Below are 16603 nucleotides of genomic sequence, written 5' to 3' on the forward strand. Positions count from 1 at the left end.
GGTTCCGCATTTTATGTAATTGCATGGACAGATATGATCTGTTAGATTAATATGGATATTAATTAAATATATATATATATGTTGATATATATATATATATATATATATATATATATATATATACATATATGAGAAAACAGTTCCTACACATATGTGTAGATAAGTTATCTACACACTAGCTTAAAATACAGTGGGGGCCACATTATTTGGGTGATCCAAAGCATTCATTTTTAAGGCCCTCACATAGATAGGGTGTCCATAAAAAATCAGATCCATAGGATCATCCTAACCATTCGAACTGTGGAGGCAAAAAATGGACTAATTTGTGAAGGTTTAAAGACATCCATTTTACCTCCACAAATCGTAGGGTTGGGATGATCCTATGGATCTGATTTTTTGTAGACACCCTATCTATGTGAGGGCCTTTAAAATGGATGGCTTAGATCACCCAAACAATGTGGGCCCCCACTGTATTTTAAGCTAGTGTGTAGAGAACTCTCTACAAATATGTGTAGGAACTGTTTTCTCTCTCTCTCTCTCTCTCTCTATATATATATATATGTATATGTACATGTCTTTATTAGGAAAGTAACAAAAGACAGTAAGAGAATTTTTCGAAGACAAATTGGAGTCGAAATAACTCCCATTAGATGTGAGTTATTAATCGATTAAATTATTAAATAATTAATTAATTATTTAATTATTATACATTATTATGTATTATTAATTTGATTAATAATTATCATAATAATGTCTAATCCAAATGAGGATAGTTATTCCCAAACCGGTTTTGCAAAAGTTGCGGAATTGGAACGGAATTGGGTATTCAGATAGGACTACACATTTGGATAAGGTTTGTGGGGCCCAAAACACTCCTAAATCAGTTGGAGAGCTGGGGAAAAGAGTCCCAATTGCTCAAGGACTTTGAGTTGCACTCAAACTCCTTGTTGGATAAGAATTGCTAAATTGTAGGATCTACAAAGCAAGCAATTTGTTTTCAACACCAACTCTTATGAGATAAGGCCACAAGGGCTGGAGGGAGGCCTCCATACACGTTCTCCCATGTATCTTTAGTGTCCCCACATAGCCTTGGAGGTTTGAGAGAGTCCCATTCACTCGAGGAGTCTCAATTCAAGTCGGTTTCTCAATTGGATTGGAATTGGGAGAGAGAAACAAGGATTTATCAAACCAAAACTCTACTTTATATAAAAGAGAGAGGGGATAATGAAATTTCAAGTGTGGAATACTTAAAAATTCATTCTCCCTTGCTTCCCCCCTTTTGCAAAATAGTTTTCTATCTCTCTCTCCCTTTCTCTCTCTCTATCTCTCTTTCAATTGAAATAGTTTCAAAGAGAAAGGCTTCAAATCAATTTCTCTATTCTCTACAACAAAGGTACTGATTAGATCAGACCTTAAATAGGTGAATAAGAGTTATTCACATTCACAATAGTCTAAGCAAAGAAAAAGAATCCATCGGTTCAACTTGCGGTGTCCGAGTTGTTTAGAACGATCCCAACGTTTCGAGGAGTAGATTAAGTAGTGTGATTCCTTGATTTCTTCTTCAAAGAGGTATTTATTTATGTTTGATTAACTTAATTAACTAATCTAAACTCTAGGATCTTGGGCAAAAGCAAGATCAAAAAGAAAATTTTAAAGTTCTATGTGTTTTTGTTTCGCTGCGCATAGCGATCTTGCCGGAAGGGAATAACCTTCCTTCAGTTTGCCCTCTTTGCTTTGCAGGATCTGGCAAATGGTGTTTCTTAGGTTTTGGTTTGCTCCTGCAATGAAAACTTCACGGTTGTTTAAATTAACCTGAAGACCTGAGCATTTCTTGAATTTGTAAATGCATTCTTTGATTCCCATAGCCGATTCTGTTGTGGTATTTGCGAAGATCATAACATCATCATCAAACAATTAAGTGTGAAATTGTGAGATTTCCCCTGGAGAAGGGAGAGGAGATTTTCTTTTGGTGAATAGTTGTATTAAGAGTAAATGTAAGCATTTTCGTGACAAAACAGAAAGTACCCTTTAGGAGTGCCATTTATTAGGATTGAAAAGGTAGGTGCTGATGCATTGAAGAACCCAGCCACACCAGACATCATTGAAACCCATTTTCTTTATGAATTGCATGAGAGAATTGTGCTTAACACTGTCAAAAGATTTGTGGAGATCCATTTTGAGGCACAAGGCTTTCTTGGATGATTTCCCACGAAAGTTGTGACAAAGGTCTTGGGTAAGCAAGATGTTATCTTGGACAAGCCTACCATTTACAAAAGCTGATTGGTCGGGGCTTATGAGTTTGGCCATAACTGTTTTCAGCCTATTAGCCGTGAGTTTGGTGATGATTTTATAGATGAAGTTGCAAAGGGAAATGGGATGCAAGTTTTCGGGTGAAGGGGCTCCTTCATTTTTGGGGACTAAGGTAATGAAGGTAGAGTTAAGTTCTGGGAGGAGCCTTATAGAAGCTGGGAAATATGATACCAGAAAGCCTTATAGAAGGGAAATGGAGAACAGCAGCTGTAAAATCATCTTTAATATGATACCAGAAAGCCTTATAGAAGTCACCATTGAAACCATTGGGGATGAGAGGAAGAATACTTGAGAGAGAGTTGTCTCCCACTCCCACACTAAAATGTTATATATATATATATATATATATATATATATATATATATATATATATATATATATGTGAAATATATGTAAATTACAAAAGTGTCATTAATGAGTGAATACACTCAACATTCCCTCTCATGCTAGAATGTATATATTGTACATTCCAAGCTTATTACAAGCATCTTTCAACTTAGCAGGCCCCAATGGTTTGGTGAACGCATCTGCAAATCGCGTAAGCACTGTGCAAATTTCACCTCTCTAAATCCGCTGACTAATGAAGTGACAATCGACCTCAATGTGGTTGGTTCTCTCATGGAAAATTGGATTTGTAACGATATGAATTGCAGCCCTATTGTCACAATATAGTTGTGCTGGAGATGTAGGCGAAATACTAATCTCTGATAAGGAGCTAAGCCAAATTAGCTCTCCACTTGTCTAAGACATGGCCCGATATTCTGCCTCTGCACTCGATTTGGCAACAACATCTTGCCTCTTACTCCTCCAAGATACCAAGTTACCTTCAACAAATGTACAATATCCGGTAGTTGATCTCATGTCTGCTTGAGATCCCGCTCAATTTGCGTCGGTGAATCCTTCAATTTTCACATGGCCATATTTCTTATAACACAAATGCTTAAATCAATCATTCTATAATTTAATCAGTCTCTATTGATTATAGGCTGCAGAGAAAAAGTTGGTCCAAATCAGTTCATTGAAAAAAAGCCTACTTTGAAGACCAATGTTAGCAATTAACTCGTTGAATTTCTTTAACCAGTTTCCTTCTTGTGCAGGCTACCTATGGCCTCTACAAGGATGACGGTCTTTTGCAGCTACCATACTGCATTGTAATTGCCGGGGCCGTTTGTGCAATGTTTGCCTTTGGGATACCACACTTATCAGCTTTGAGGCTTTGGCTGGGATTTTCAACCTTATTCAGCCTTATATATATCATTGCGGCATTTGTGCTTTCACTTAGAGATGGTATATATATATTCTTGCAACCCTGTCGAAGTTCTGCTTTGCAATTACCTGTTTTACTATCGGCAAACAATTTATCAAGAGGCAGGGAGTTATTAACTAATGTGGATTACAAAAACAATTCTGTATACACTGTCAGAATTTTTTTTTTAGTCTACTCTTCTTCTGTTCATTCGTAAAAATACAACTAGAACACCCAATTCAAAAAAAATAAATAAAAATACAACTACAAGACTTATATGTCCAGTCAAGCTCAGAACCAGTAGGAGAATTAATGGCTCAGGTTTTTGTTGTTCTTGGTGAATTCTGGATTCATTATGCTATTGTTTGGTTTATATTTCAAATTTGCGATCTATCATTTTTGAGAATTAATTTTTTTCCTCTTGATGAATGTCTGGATTCAATTGCTATTGTTAGGTTTATATTTCAAATTTCAGATATATGATTTTTGAGATCTCCTTCACACTATGTTACTGGCCTACTTTTAAATGGAGGCAATGGAACTATAAATATCCTTGAACAACCTTGAAGATGCAGACACATCTATGGTAAGCGTTTGGTCATTATCAAGTTTATGTGATGCAATCAAGGTTTTAAATTTCGGCCAAAATACCAAAATTTCAGATTTCGGTTGGTACCGAAACCGAAATCCACCGAACCCGAAATTTTGGAAATTTTCCAAATTTCGGCCCAAATTTCTGAAATTTCAGGAAAATGAACTTTTTTTCACAAGTGTACTATTGCCGAAATTTCGAAATAACAATTGAATTGTTTATTTTCCTGAATTCGGTTGAAATTTCGGGATTTTGGCCGAAATTTCAGTTTCGGCCAAAACTGAAATTTAAAACCTTGGATGCAATATCATCATTTTAGATTTCATGCAGCAGTTGCATTCCTGGAAACTAATGTCAGGATCAATGCTTTCCTGGTCGCTTTCAACATTAAGCCCGTGGATTGGATCAATATGGAAGTGCAATAAGTAAGAGTGTGTGCTTTGGTGAGCTTCTAATATTTTTAGAGTGGTAGAATACGGTGAAATGAATTGTAGCGAAGCATAATAGTTCTTAAGTAACTTGAGCAAGCACATTGAGACAATATTAGAGAAATTAGTAATTAGTAAATTATCAATACATAATTACTTTCAAAATAAAGTAGAGAATACACCGAGTCAAGTATAAAAGTCCATGGCCGCTGAAGTTGCGAATCATGCCTCACACCTCTCTAATTGAATGGTAATCGACTTAACATTTTGTTTCTTAGAGGATCAGATAGTAAGTACTAACATAGGGAAAGTTAAGAGTACCACTGATGCAAATTCCAAACGCCACAATTATTAGGATACGCCTTTAGTTTTTCTTATTTTTAATGAAATTCTATTAATCCTGATGGGGACATCAACAGTGGGCGTGGATTCAAGGTTTACAAGCGTAGACGTGGATGGGACTGATGGTGGGGACTCTAGCATGAGCCATAGACATGGGTGTCTTTTTTTTTAATATTTACTTTCTATTTTCGTCATTTTATTTGTAGCCTACTTTTTAGGCATCATATCTCATCTGTTTTGCGTGATTTTAGTATTATTAGAAAGGTTCTTCAATTACCTATCTAATGAGCCCAAGATCAAATGATTTGGATGTGTTTTGAGCAAGTTATGATTGTTTTTAGGAAGTGGTATAGGTCTATTACGTGATTACTATTTTTACTAAGTTTTTAATTTTATTTAGTTTACTTTGGATTAGATGAATAGTTGAGGTTAGTTATTTAGGTCTTAGGTTATCTTCCAGGGTTTCTTCTCTTATAAATACATCTTATAAAAACATTGTAAGGGACTTTTGAATATTGAATAGAATTTAAAATTTTTTGTGAGAGCTATTGTAGGTTAGACTTCTGCTTCTCTTCTCCTCTTGGTGGTTTGGATCCATTCTTCTTTCATCTCCTCTCATCTATTCTCTTCTATTTCTTCAATTAAATCACCACAAACAAGGTTAGTAAATCAGATTTTCTATTTTCTTTGTTCTTAAACCCTAAAACTAGAAAAACCCAAAATCCATAGATCTCCCTTGTCATTCATGATCTTGTTTTGAGATTTTGAGCGATTGTTCTAGTATTAAACCTCACCTAAAACTCAAAAGAATCCCAACTTTCAAACTTTTTTGAACCCTATTGTAAGTTTTACCCTTTTCAAGCCTGGAAACCCTTTTTAAAAATCCATATCTTAAACCTACCATCAAATCATAACGTAAACCCGAGAATTACATTTCTTTTACCTACCTAAACACTTACCTAAGATTTGGATAGCAGTTTCCTTCAATTTCCAGATTTGTTGAAATTACTAAAATACCCCTACGGCCTAAATCTTTGACTGTTTTGACCCAATTCCTGTTGCTGGACATTTTTTTTGTTTTTCTTCATTGATTAGTATTAATTTCTCATACTTCTGTTACATCTAATTGATAGGTCTTACATTATCTTTTAGTTCTTTTAATGGGTTGCATGTGTAGGCCTAGTTTCAGACTAATCCTTCTATTATCAATTCATCTTACGAATCTTTATCGCTTTGATTGATTTGTATAAGGTTTAGTTCGTTCTTAATTACAATCTTTATAATTATTTATGCTATTTCAGTCTCATTATTGCTGTTGCCCATAGATTAATTAGGTGTTAATTCAGACCTAGGTTAGTTGTTAAGTGTTCTTTTAGTTTTCCGCCCATAGATTAATTAGGTGTTAATTCAGACTTAGGTTAGTTGTTAAGTGTACTTTTAGTTTCCCGCGTAAGCCCTAAACTGTCCTAAAGTCTTAATCCCATTAGGAGTGTAGAATTTTCCCTAAATTAGGTATTGTCGTGCATCAAATCCGTATGCATTTTTCTTCTCTAACACTTACATCCATATTTTATATGGTATAATGCTTTCCTAATTTTATACATAATGTAATTGGATGGACATGTTAGCATGTCAGATTTCACTAATTGCTATGTTTTGACACCTAATCATGTGTCAGTATCTAACTTATTTTGGCAAAATTCATGTTATATCTAACTTATTTAGGCCAAAAGTCCTATTAGATCAGTGCTAGAGTCAATATATTTTGCTTTTTTCGTCTTTTGTGCCTTCAATAAATGTGAGCATTAATACCATGTAGTTTGAGATATTAATGAATAAAACTATGGAAATACTATGAGCATAATATTGGGAAGAGGGGGAGGCCTGAAGTGAGAATTTTTAGAAGCCTCTGAGATAAGATACTGGTCGTTGTTCATTTTTATATAGATATGAACTAGGAGATCATGCTGTCTTCAATGTCTTCAGTAATTAAAGAATTATGTCAGATGTGCATTATTTCATATTTCTGCCAAATTATCTAATGTAAGGGTTTAAGGTTTAAGAAGACATAACCTAGTGTTGCAATGCTCCTCTCCATAAGCAAGAAACATGCTTAGGTTGTTCATATACTTTACTGCTCTTTTGATTCATGGTAGGATAAATTGAAGTTTTTTTTCTTTTTCATTTTTAACAATGAATCTTCCATTTTTATCTCAATATGGATGGTTTTTGGTCTATAAAATATGTTTGTCCTGAGCATATTGTTACTACTGATATTTTAAGTTCTTGTAATGCTTCTCTGTTCTAACTTATGTGAATTTTCTTTTAGGAATGAATACTCCAGGTCGAGATTACAATATCCCTGGGTCAAAAGTAAGCAAGGTCTTTACCTCCATTGGTGCAGCTGCAAATCTTGTTTTTGCATACAATACAGGAATGCTGCCAGAGATACAGGTGGGCAAGGCAAATCACTTAAATTAAATGGTTGCCCCTTTAGATGGAATCATGAAATAGTGATCATTCTCCCAATTGACCTCTAAACTTGCAGATTGCAATGATCTTATTTGTTTTATTTTAAATGATAAATATTTGACATGCTTGGAAATCAGACGTGTTTTATTGAAAATTGGGTTAGGATTGGAGATTGAATCGTGAGGGTCCTGGAAATAATATGGAAGTTCCCTCTAGTTTTTTTTTCTTGAACTGTTAAACTTCGAATTCTTTTGTTCTGGAAATAAAATCAAAGTATTGGGTTATTGAAAATTTCTGTACTGTTTTGATTGTGCAGAATTTTCCTAAACATCCTGGTTTAAATAAGCACAAAATAGATTAAGAATATTTACTTAAACAAGAGAGTAGGAAGATTGTATTTTTTTTTTTTGGCCATGAACCCTCACTTATTTGACCTTACTCTTTTCACAGGCAACAGTGAAACCTCCATTTGTTAAGAACATGCAGAAAGCACTCTGGTTTCAGTTCACAGTTGGTCTTTTACCGTTATATGCTGTTACCTTTATGGGGTATTGGGCTTATGGATCCTCTACGTCGTCCTATCTTCTCAATAGTGTCACAGGCCCCCTTTGGCTAAAGACAATGGCCAACATCGCAGCCTTTCTGCAGACAGTCATCGCTTTGCATGTAGTTCCAAATCCCTAACTATTTTCAGGATTTTAAATTGCAGAAGGTGGAAATGACTGACAATATTCTTTTCAATATATCAAGAAAGGGATTTGCTAGGAAATTTTGCGGAAAGCTGTTTCGCAGCCCACTTTTGCAGCAGAGAACAGCCACACAGGCTCACCTTTTAAGCAGATTTTTCCTTATTCATTTATTCATCTAAAGTGGCTGGTCTCTCCTGGAAAATTGGGCTGCGAAATGGCTTTCCACGAAATTGCCTCTCAAATTTCTTCAAGTAAATTATCAAATTACTCATGGAAGTTGCAAAATGATGTTTCTGTAAGTTTTAGTTTTCAATTCTGCTTCATGTTCCCATCACTTACAATATCCCATCAATTCAAAATAACTACTGACAAAATGGGCAGATAATGCATCTTAATGATCATCCAAGTTGTTATGTTCATTCAGTTCTTAGCAAACTAAATGACAATACTCTTTCCAATTCTTTCAAATGGAAATAATTCTTATAATGATTTGCACTAATGTATCCATAATCACTTGTTTCCTGAACCGGTGAAGTAGAATAAAGACAGCTTATTGGAGTTGGGAGATCGGAATTAGAACTTTTCGATTACTTGCGCCTGTGATAATTGCTTTTTTCATCTTTGTATTCTTTTCTTTCTTCCTTTGTTATTTTCTTCTTTATTGACCTTCTTGGTCAGCTTTGTATCATCTTTCGATATTTATGAATGAATGATTACCCTTCAAAAAAAAAAGACAGCTTATATGCCCCTGCATATCCTGTGTCCTTGAAGACTCAATACTTAGATTAACATCAGGTACTTATGTTTATGCATGTGTTGAAATTCTTCATTGCTGTGCTAACGGTTGAAAATAAGGTTATTTCTTGTATGGGAATTAGATTGTATTTAGGGGGTATATATATCTTTTTCATGTCATGTAAGATTTTATCATTAATATACAGGAATATCCCCAAATGAAACTATTCCATTCACTCCATCGCTTATCTCCTCCCTGTACTACTCTAACCTCCAACAACTCCAACTCTAACATTTGATACCTCTTATGGTTTGTGTAGATATTTGCAAGTCCGATGTACGAATACTTGGACACAAGGTATGGAAGAGACAAAGGAAGCGCTTTTTCTTTCCAAAACGTCTCATTCAGAGTCCTTGTAAGAGGAGGATACCTAACTGTAAATACATTTGTAGCAGCTCTGCTGCCATTCCTTGGAGATTTCATGAGCCTTACAGGAGCCTTAAGCACATTCCCTCTCACATTCGTTCTTGCGAATCACATGTACTTAATGGTGAAGAAAAACAAGCTGACAACATTGCAAAAAGCTTGGCACTGGTTGAATGTGTGTGGGTTCAGCTGCTTGTCTGCAGCAGCGGCAGTCGCAGCCTTGAGGCTCATCGTTGTGGATTCTAGAACTTACCATCTCTTTGCTGATATTTAATCTTGTTTCTTATGCTGGAATCTTTGATGTCAGGTATTCTTTATGTACTCGAAATTGTGGCACTACTTAAAAATACTGGTCTTTGAAGGGATTTGTTGAGGGAAACAGTAATGAAATAGGAAAAGGTTTTCAAAGCAATTAGATTTTTATACATATGGGTTATGATTGTTGAGTATAACAAACATATGTTGTTGTGGTTTCAATTGATAATGTATTGTGAGATGAGAACCCAAGTTTCTTGAATGACTCTGCACAAGCTTTGTTTCATACGTGCGTGGATGTTCACAAATGCAAAGAATGCTGTTACGACCTTTTGATCATTCTCTCTCTGCACTACAAATATGTAAGTTCTGTTCGTTTTGGATTTTGAGAATTGATTTTGTATTGAAAACTGATTATTGGACTCAAAACTAAATACAATTTTGAGTTCAATAATCAGGTTTGAACACAAAATCGATTCTCAAAATCCGAAATGAACAGAGCTTGTTTTAGACTATGAGAATTGATTTTGAGTCCAAAACTGATATTTGTACTCAAAATTAAACACATTTTTAGTCCAATAATCAGTTTTGGACTCAAAATTAAAAAATGAACAGGTCTAAAGTGTGAATGGTTAGGAGGGCACATCTCATTTTTTCATAAGGAAGGCACAAATTACTCATATAACATGTAGTTTTTCAACGTTCTCTTAGGCACTGTTCGTATGGATTTTGAGAATTGATTTTTGAGTCCAAAATTTGATTATTAGAAACCAAATTGGCGTATTTGACTTAAAATCAATTCTTAAAATCCAAAATTATAATTCTGTTTTTTCTTTTGTATCATCAAAGAGTCTACTGTCCAGCGGTCAATGGCCTGACCAGTTGCATAGTGAAGGTAGCTTTTCGTCATTTAAGACAACCACACACTTAGGCCCTGCTTGGACTGCAGGGAAAACAGTTTCGTTAGAAAAAATTTCTTTGCAATAGTTTTTCCTTTCCCAATTTACAACGAATTGAAACTTGAATTGTGCTGGTTCAGGTTGTTTTATTTCTTGTGTAATTAAATTTTCTAGAAAAGTTTGTCCTTTTCCTGCCATCGAAATACGGGAATGATGATACTACGAGATGCACCTAGATAAGACTCCTAATTGGGCCCACTTCTATCTGGTTAGCCTCCATGCTCGTACAATTCTATCGCCGTATCGCAAAACAAATTGATTAGTACCCTACATTTCTAGTCCTTCAAATAGATTGTTAGTAGACCTGGCAAACAGGTGGGCTGGGCCGGGTAAAAAATGATCCGGAATTTTACGGGTCACTAAGTGATGGACCCGGAACCCACCTTGCACGGGCCGGGTCACCCGGCCGGGTCACCCGTTTTTTTTTTTCCAAAGGAAATTTTGTATTCATCTTCTCAAGTGAATTGTTTTGGAGCTTAGCTGTTTTAGAAAATGATATTTCCACCTCCTTTTTATTTTTTATTTTATTTTGGCCTTAGAAGAGAAAGCGAGAGAAGAAAGAAGACTGACAAGTCATTTTCCACCTCCTGCGAAAGAAGGACTGATAGATGTCAATAATTTGTGATGGAAGAACACTTTAAAAATAATTTCCGCTTTTTATGGGCACCCGCTGGCACTGCGGGACCGATCCGGCCTAGTTATGACGGTCTGGGTGGACCCCCGGGTCACTTTCAAATGGGTCGTTAATTATGGATCCGGACCCGGAATTTACCGGCGGGCTGGGTGGACCCGCAGGTCCGGGTCACTTTATGCCAGGTCTAATTGTTAGGCAAATTCAGTACTATCTTTATAGATGAATGGTCTAGATCATGTTGACATCTCATAGATGGGCCCAATCAAGGCTTGTCCTACAAGTGTCTTGATGAATGAAGACAGCCTGATCCAATGTTTGCTTGGTGATTGACACAGTTGATCTGATGTGCAACAGAGATATCATTCGCAAGTTTGAGTTGTGCAAAGATCAACGGCTTAAAAGACACCATGCTTGATCAAGATGCATGTTGAATAATCTTATAAGGGTTTGATCAAGATCTATCAGTCCGACTTGTGACGGCTAACAATATTCATGCACCACAGAATGATTTTTAGATAGATATGGTGAAGATCTGTTTAGTTGCCTTTTTTTCCAGCATCACAAGTTGGTAGATAAGAGAGGTCCAAGAAGGATAGCTTTCACCAGAACTGTTGGAGGGTGCTTCAAAAACAGTAGCTGCACCCCTAAACGCCCTTATGCTTATGGCACTAGCTTATATGCATTTTTGAAGCAAGCAACGGCTTCAAATCCCCTATTAGTCAGGCGCGCTAGGCGCGTATGTTTTTCAGCTGGCTTCAAATCTGTACATTATAATTTTCAAATTAGTTGAAAGTATGCGGGGGAAGATTACAACCAACTACACTATGCTGGTAGTTTTGGACTTTTAGTTCAAAACAAGGATGAATTTTGAAAAAAATGGAGGAACAAATGTTAGAAGGGTTTTCACCTAGGCGAAATCGTTACAAGCAGCAGAACTAGAATTCGTATAGAACAAAAATTTCTCGTCAATTTTGCCCGTTAACCCAGAAATCTGGGTTTGGATGATCAGATGATGATTCAAATAAAAATATAAGATATAAAAATACCCTTGTGACTGACCGTAATATCAGCCTCTGCTTGATCTACTCCTTGAACGCCCACGAACGATCCGATCGTCGCAGACCCGCAAGTTGAAATAATGGATTCCTTTGAATTGCACGAGGGGAATTAGAATAACTTTTATTCTAAAGTGTGTACCGATCACATCAGTACTTTGGATGGGAATTACTAATTTTTTCTATGAAGCTTTTGCCTTTTTGTTTACACAAACTAGAAGTAAGAAAGAAGAGAACTGAAGGAGACAGAGAGAACCAAGTTGGACGTTCTGGGAGAGCTCCTTGGGGTGCATTTTAGCATAGGTTAGGCTAGCAAAAATGTGTACTATGCTATATATATATAATGTGTAGTATCCATTTTAAAAAGATTTTCAAAGTTTCTCTCATAGTTGGATGCAAATTTGGAAAACTAGTCAACTAGACTTTGATAAATACAATCCAAATATTGTGTGAGAGTCTTTTTAAAACACTTAGTGACCAGCCTAAGCTTGGAAAAACATGGGTTGCTACTGGAGAATAAGGGTATAAGTAGAAAAATCAATTCCTGTTTTTTCTCCTACAATTTCTCCTACAAAAGCTCATTTTTCCACTTTTCCACTACAAAGCTGCTAACTAATTTTCAAGCCCATTTTTTTACTATTCAATGGAAGAAGATTAAAAAGTCATAAACTAGGAAGTTGTATCCCTTTCAAATATGTTTCCAAAGAGTATTTACACACTCAATTTGGAAAAGTGGTTAGAGAGTTATGGTTGTTTTAGTTGAATGTGTCTGTTAGGTAAATAAACACTTGTTATTTAATTATCTAATTAAATAAACTAATTTCCTCCCATCAAATGGGATGAAAGCTTTGTCCGTAATTTTCTATAATTCCCACAATACCCCTAAGTTAAGAATTAACTCTTTGGATATTTTATATGTATCTTATGGTGTGTACACACTAAAGGAACTGCGTAAATCTTTTCCCTCGCATCATATGCAACGAGCTAGTTCGTCCGTGCAATCTAGTAAATGTGGGATGCTAGAGTTAGTGCCCTAAAAGCGAGTATATTTTGTATATCTTACCACATTAAAATTAATAAAGAAAAGTTTTCATAACATTTATTGGGTACTAACTTAATTGAATGTGTGATGTGCTTATTATCTGACACATAATCGTCCTTAGGTAGCATAATAGGAATTCCATGGTTAAGGATTCACATATCCTACGGAGTAGGGAGATATGCTATCCCGGTTCTTTGCAGACCTTAAATGTTCTTGGTTGGGGTCGAGATTGGACATGTCCTCCTGTACACAACCAACACCAGTCTTACGTACATGCAGGTGTTGTAGAGTGGCTTATCTCAATCATTTGGGTAGTGGACCCTAAGCAAGAAGAGTGGGTGCAACAATGAGATTGCGCACTGTATGCCCAAGGGTTCCCATGGGTTAATCATTCACCTCACCTTCTTATTTTGATGCTAGCAAACTAAATTGATTAGCATTTATGGACTGATGTATTGCCTTGAGGTGTTGTGTTATAGATAGAAATTTCATGTCATAATCGTCATTACACAACTCTTCTCAACACATGGCTTGTGGATCAAGGAGCAAAGGAACCAAGAGCTTGCACCTACATTGGAGTCATCCTTATTTGGATATGATCAAGTCAAGAAGCTCAGCATGAAGATCCCATAAGTTTCCCAGAAAGTGTCAAGAAGGAAGCTTGGAGTTGAACATGCCATGGTGACACCTCATGTACCTTTCAACTTGCATTAAAGATTAGAGGACAAGTCACAAGAGCCAAACAAGGTTAAGAAGTTCACTCACAAGCCGAAGAAGTCCTAGAAAGTTCAAAGGACCCGAACATTCCAAGAAGACTCATGGTATTTATTTTTAGAATGTATTTGGAGTCCTCTTGATTTTATGTTTAAATGCACTTTCTAAAGGTTTTCAAATGATTTTCATACTAAAATTTTTACATCTTTGAAAACCATACACACACCCAAAAATGTGTTTTGAAAACCTAGGACCATGGCCCAAAGCCCCTGATCTTTAAAGTTAAAAATGAAATTTTACACAGGGCCGGTCGACCGGGCTATGCCGGGCGATCGCGGGATGGAACCTTGAATTCCTGAGCATCTCGAAAATTATCGGGCCGGTCGACAGGGTCAAGCGGGGTGACTGCAGATATGTGTCTATTTCAAAACAGAACAATCCGTCATTGGTTTGGGTGGGCGACTGCCGTGGTTCGGTCGACCGAGATAGGTTTTTGAGCCGAATTTTTGAGCAAACAGGTTGACCATGCCGGACGACCGCCATGGGGCCGATCGACCGCGATGGTAAGAAATTTAAAAATATAAAAGGGCGCCCAATAGGGGCGGGCGACCGCGATGGCTTGGTCGACCGCCGCGGTCGAGCAAACTAGCCGTTGGGGCTTTCACAGGTTGACTTTTTCAACCCAGTTTTTTACGGTTTTACCCCAAAACGGTTATATTTTTAAATACACTATATATACATGATTAAAACCTATCTCTACAAGCTTTTGAACATTTGAGAAAGATCAAATCCCATTTCTCTTTGAGCTTCAACCTTCCAAATCAAAACTCTTTGAACTTGTATTTCCACATTCTTTCAAGAGGCACTCTATAGGGCTTTACATATGTATTTTCTTGGAGTGATTGTGAGCTATACAAAGTTGTAATTCGCCTATTAATATTCATTGAGCGTTTTTCATTTTTCCTTGTTCTTCATGTGAGGGTATTCTCTTCGGCCCGTTAAGAATTGTGAAGACGAGGGCTTTCTCTTCGGCCCGTTAAGAATTGAGAAGACATGGCGAGGGTCTTCGATTCGGCCCGTTAATGAAGGTGAATCAGGTACGAGGGTGTGTCCCCTCGTCAAGGCTTCGTGCAGAAATAGTTTATTCCCTTGGGAGGTGGAGTCAGGTGTATGGCTTCAACATTTTAGTGGAGATCCCAAGGATGTCTCTTCTCCTTCTCTCTTGCACGTGTGGTGACTGGTAATCTCTAACCCTAACTTGTTTGTGTTTAAATGGAACAAGGGTTGGTAAATCCACTTGATTAAAATGTTTAAACCTTAATTGCATTACAATATCTATTTGAACAAGGGTTAGTAAATGTACATGATTAGAATGTCTAAAACCTAGCTTTCACTAATATGCCTATTTGAACAAGAGTTAGATTAATTAGTGCTTAATTAATGGATTAACTTTTAATCTTCACTTAATTAAGTGTAAGCCCAAGGGTTCCTATGGGTTAATCATTCGTCTTACCTTCCTGTTTTGATGCTAGCAAACTAAATTGATTAGCATTTATGGACTGATGTGTTGCTTTGAGGTGTTGTGTTGTATACCAGAATTTCATGTCATAATCGCCATTACACAACTCTTCATAATACATGGCTTGTGGATCAAGAGACAAAGGAACCAAGAGCTTGCACCTACAGTGAAAACATCCTCATTTGAAGATGTTCAAGTAAAGAAGCTCAAAGAGAAAATGGGATTTTATCTTTCTCAAATGTTCAAAAGCCTGTAGAGATAGGTTTTAATGATGTATATATAATGTATTTGAAAATATGACCGTTTGGGGTAAAACAGCAAATAACTGGTTTGAAAAAGTCAAGTAGAAAACGCCCCAACGGCTAGTTTGCTCGACTGTCACGGGTCGACCGAGCTACCGCGGTCACCCGCCGCTATTGGGTGCCCTTTTATATTTTCAAATTTCTTACCGTCGTGGTTGACTGGCCCCATGGCGATCGTCCGGCGAGGCTAACCTGTTAGCTCAAAAATTCAGCTCAAAATCCTATCTCGGTCGACCGACCCACGGCGGTCGCTCGCCCAAACCATATTCCGCGGTCGCCCGGCCCATCCCAGTCGACCGGCCCTATTTAAAATTTCATTTTTAACTTTAAAGTTCAAGGGCTTTTGGGCCATGGTCTTTGGGCTTAAGTCCTAGGGTTTCAAACACATTTTGGGTGTGTTGATGGTTTTCAAAGATGTAAAATGTTAAGTATAAAAACCATTTGAAAATATTTTGAAAGTGCATTTAAACATAAAATCAAGAGGACTCCAAATACATTCTAAAAGTTTATACCATTGAGTCTTCTTGGAATGTCTTGGCTCCTTTGCACTTTCTTGGACTTCTTATACTTGGGTGAACATCTTGACCTTGTCTTGGCTCCTGTGACTTGTCCTCCAATCTTCAATGCATGTTGGGGTACATGAGGAGTCACCATGGCATGTTCAACTCCAACCTCCTTCTTGACACCTGTTAGGAACTTGTACAATCTTCATGATGAGCTTCTTTACTTGAACATCTTCAAATGAGGATGTTTTCACTGTAGGTGCAAGCTCTTGGTTCCTTTGTCTCTTGATCCACAAGCTATGTGTTGTGAAGAGTTGTGTAATGACGATTATGACATGAAATTCCTGTATACAACACAACACCTCAAAGCAGCACATCA

General features: G+C 36.8%; 1 protein-coding gene across 6 annotated transcripts in view; it reads left to right on the forward strand.

Moving 5' to 3' along the window:
- LOC143856567 (putative proline transporter 2) overlaps window positions 1-9758 on the forward strand; it is a 55051-nt gene extending 45293 nt beyond the window's left edge. For 3 of the 6 annotated variants that reach the window (XM_077366825.1, XM_077366823.1, XM_077366827.1), the window contains 4 exons: window positions 3408-3597; window positions 7248-7372; window positions 7841-8056; window positions 9135-9758. In XM_077366825.1, the coding sequence (XP_077222940.1) occupies window positions 3408-3597; window positions 7248-7372; window positions 7841-8056; window positions 9135-9515 (912 nt within the window). In that variant the 3' untranslated portion in view covers window positions 9516-9758. The remainder of the gene's footprint in view (window positions 1-3407; window positions 3598-7247; window positions 7373-7840; window positions 8057-9134) is intronic. The other 3 variants (XM_077366824.1, XM_077366828.1, XM_077366826.1) reach the window with 3 other exon arrangements.
- The last annotated feature ends 6845 nt before the right edge of the window (window positions 9759-16603 follow it).

The sequence above is a fragment of the Tasmannia lanceolata genome, unplaced genomic scaffold, assembly GCF_043159265.1.
Source record: "Tasmannia lanceolata isolate RefF3 unplaced genomic scaffold, GAP_Taslan_0.1 ptg000023l, whole genome shotgun sequence".
Classification (NCBI taxonomy): domain Eukaryota; kingdom Viridiplantae; phylum Streptophyta; class Magnoliopsida; order Canellales; family Winteraceae; genus Tasmannia; species Tasmannia lanceolata.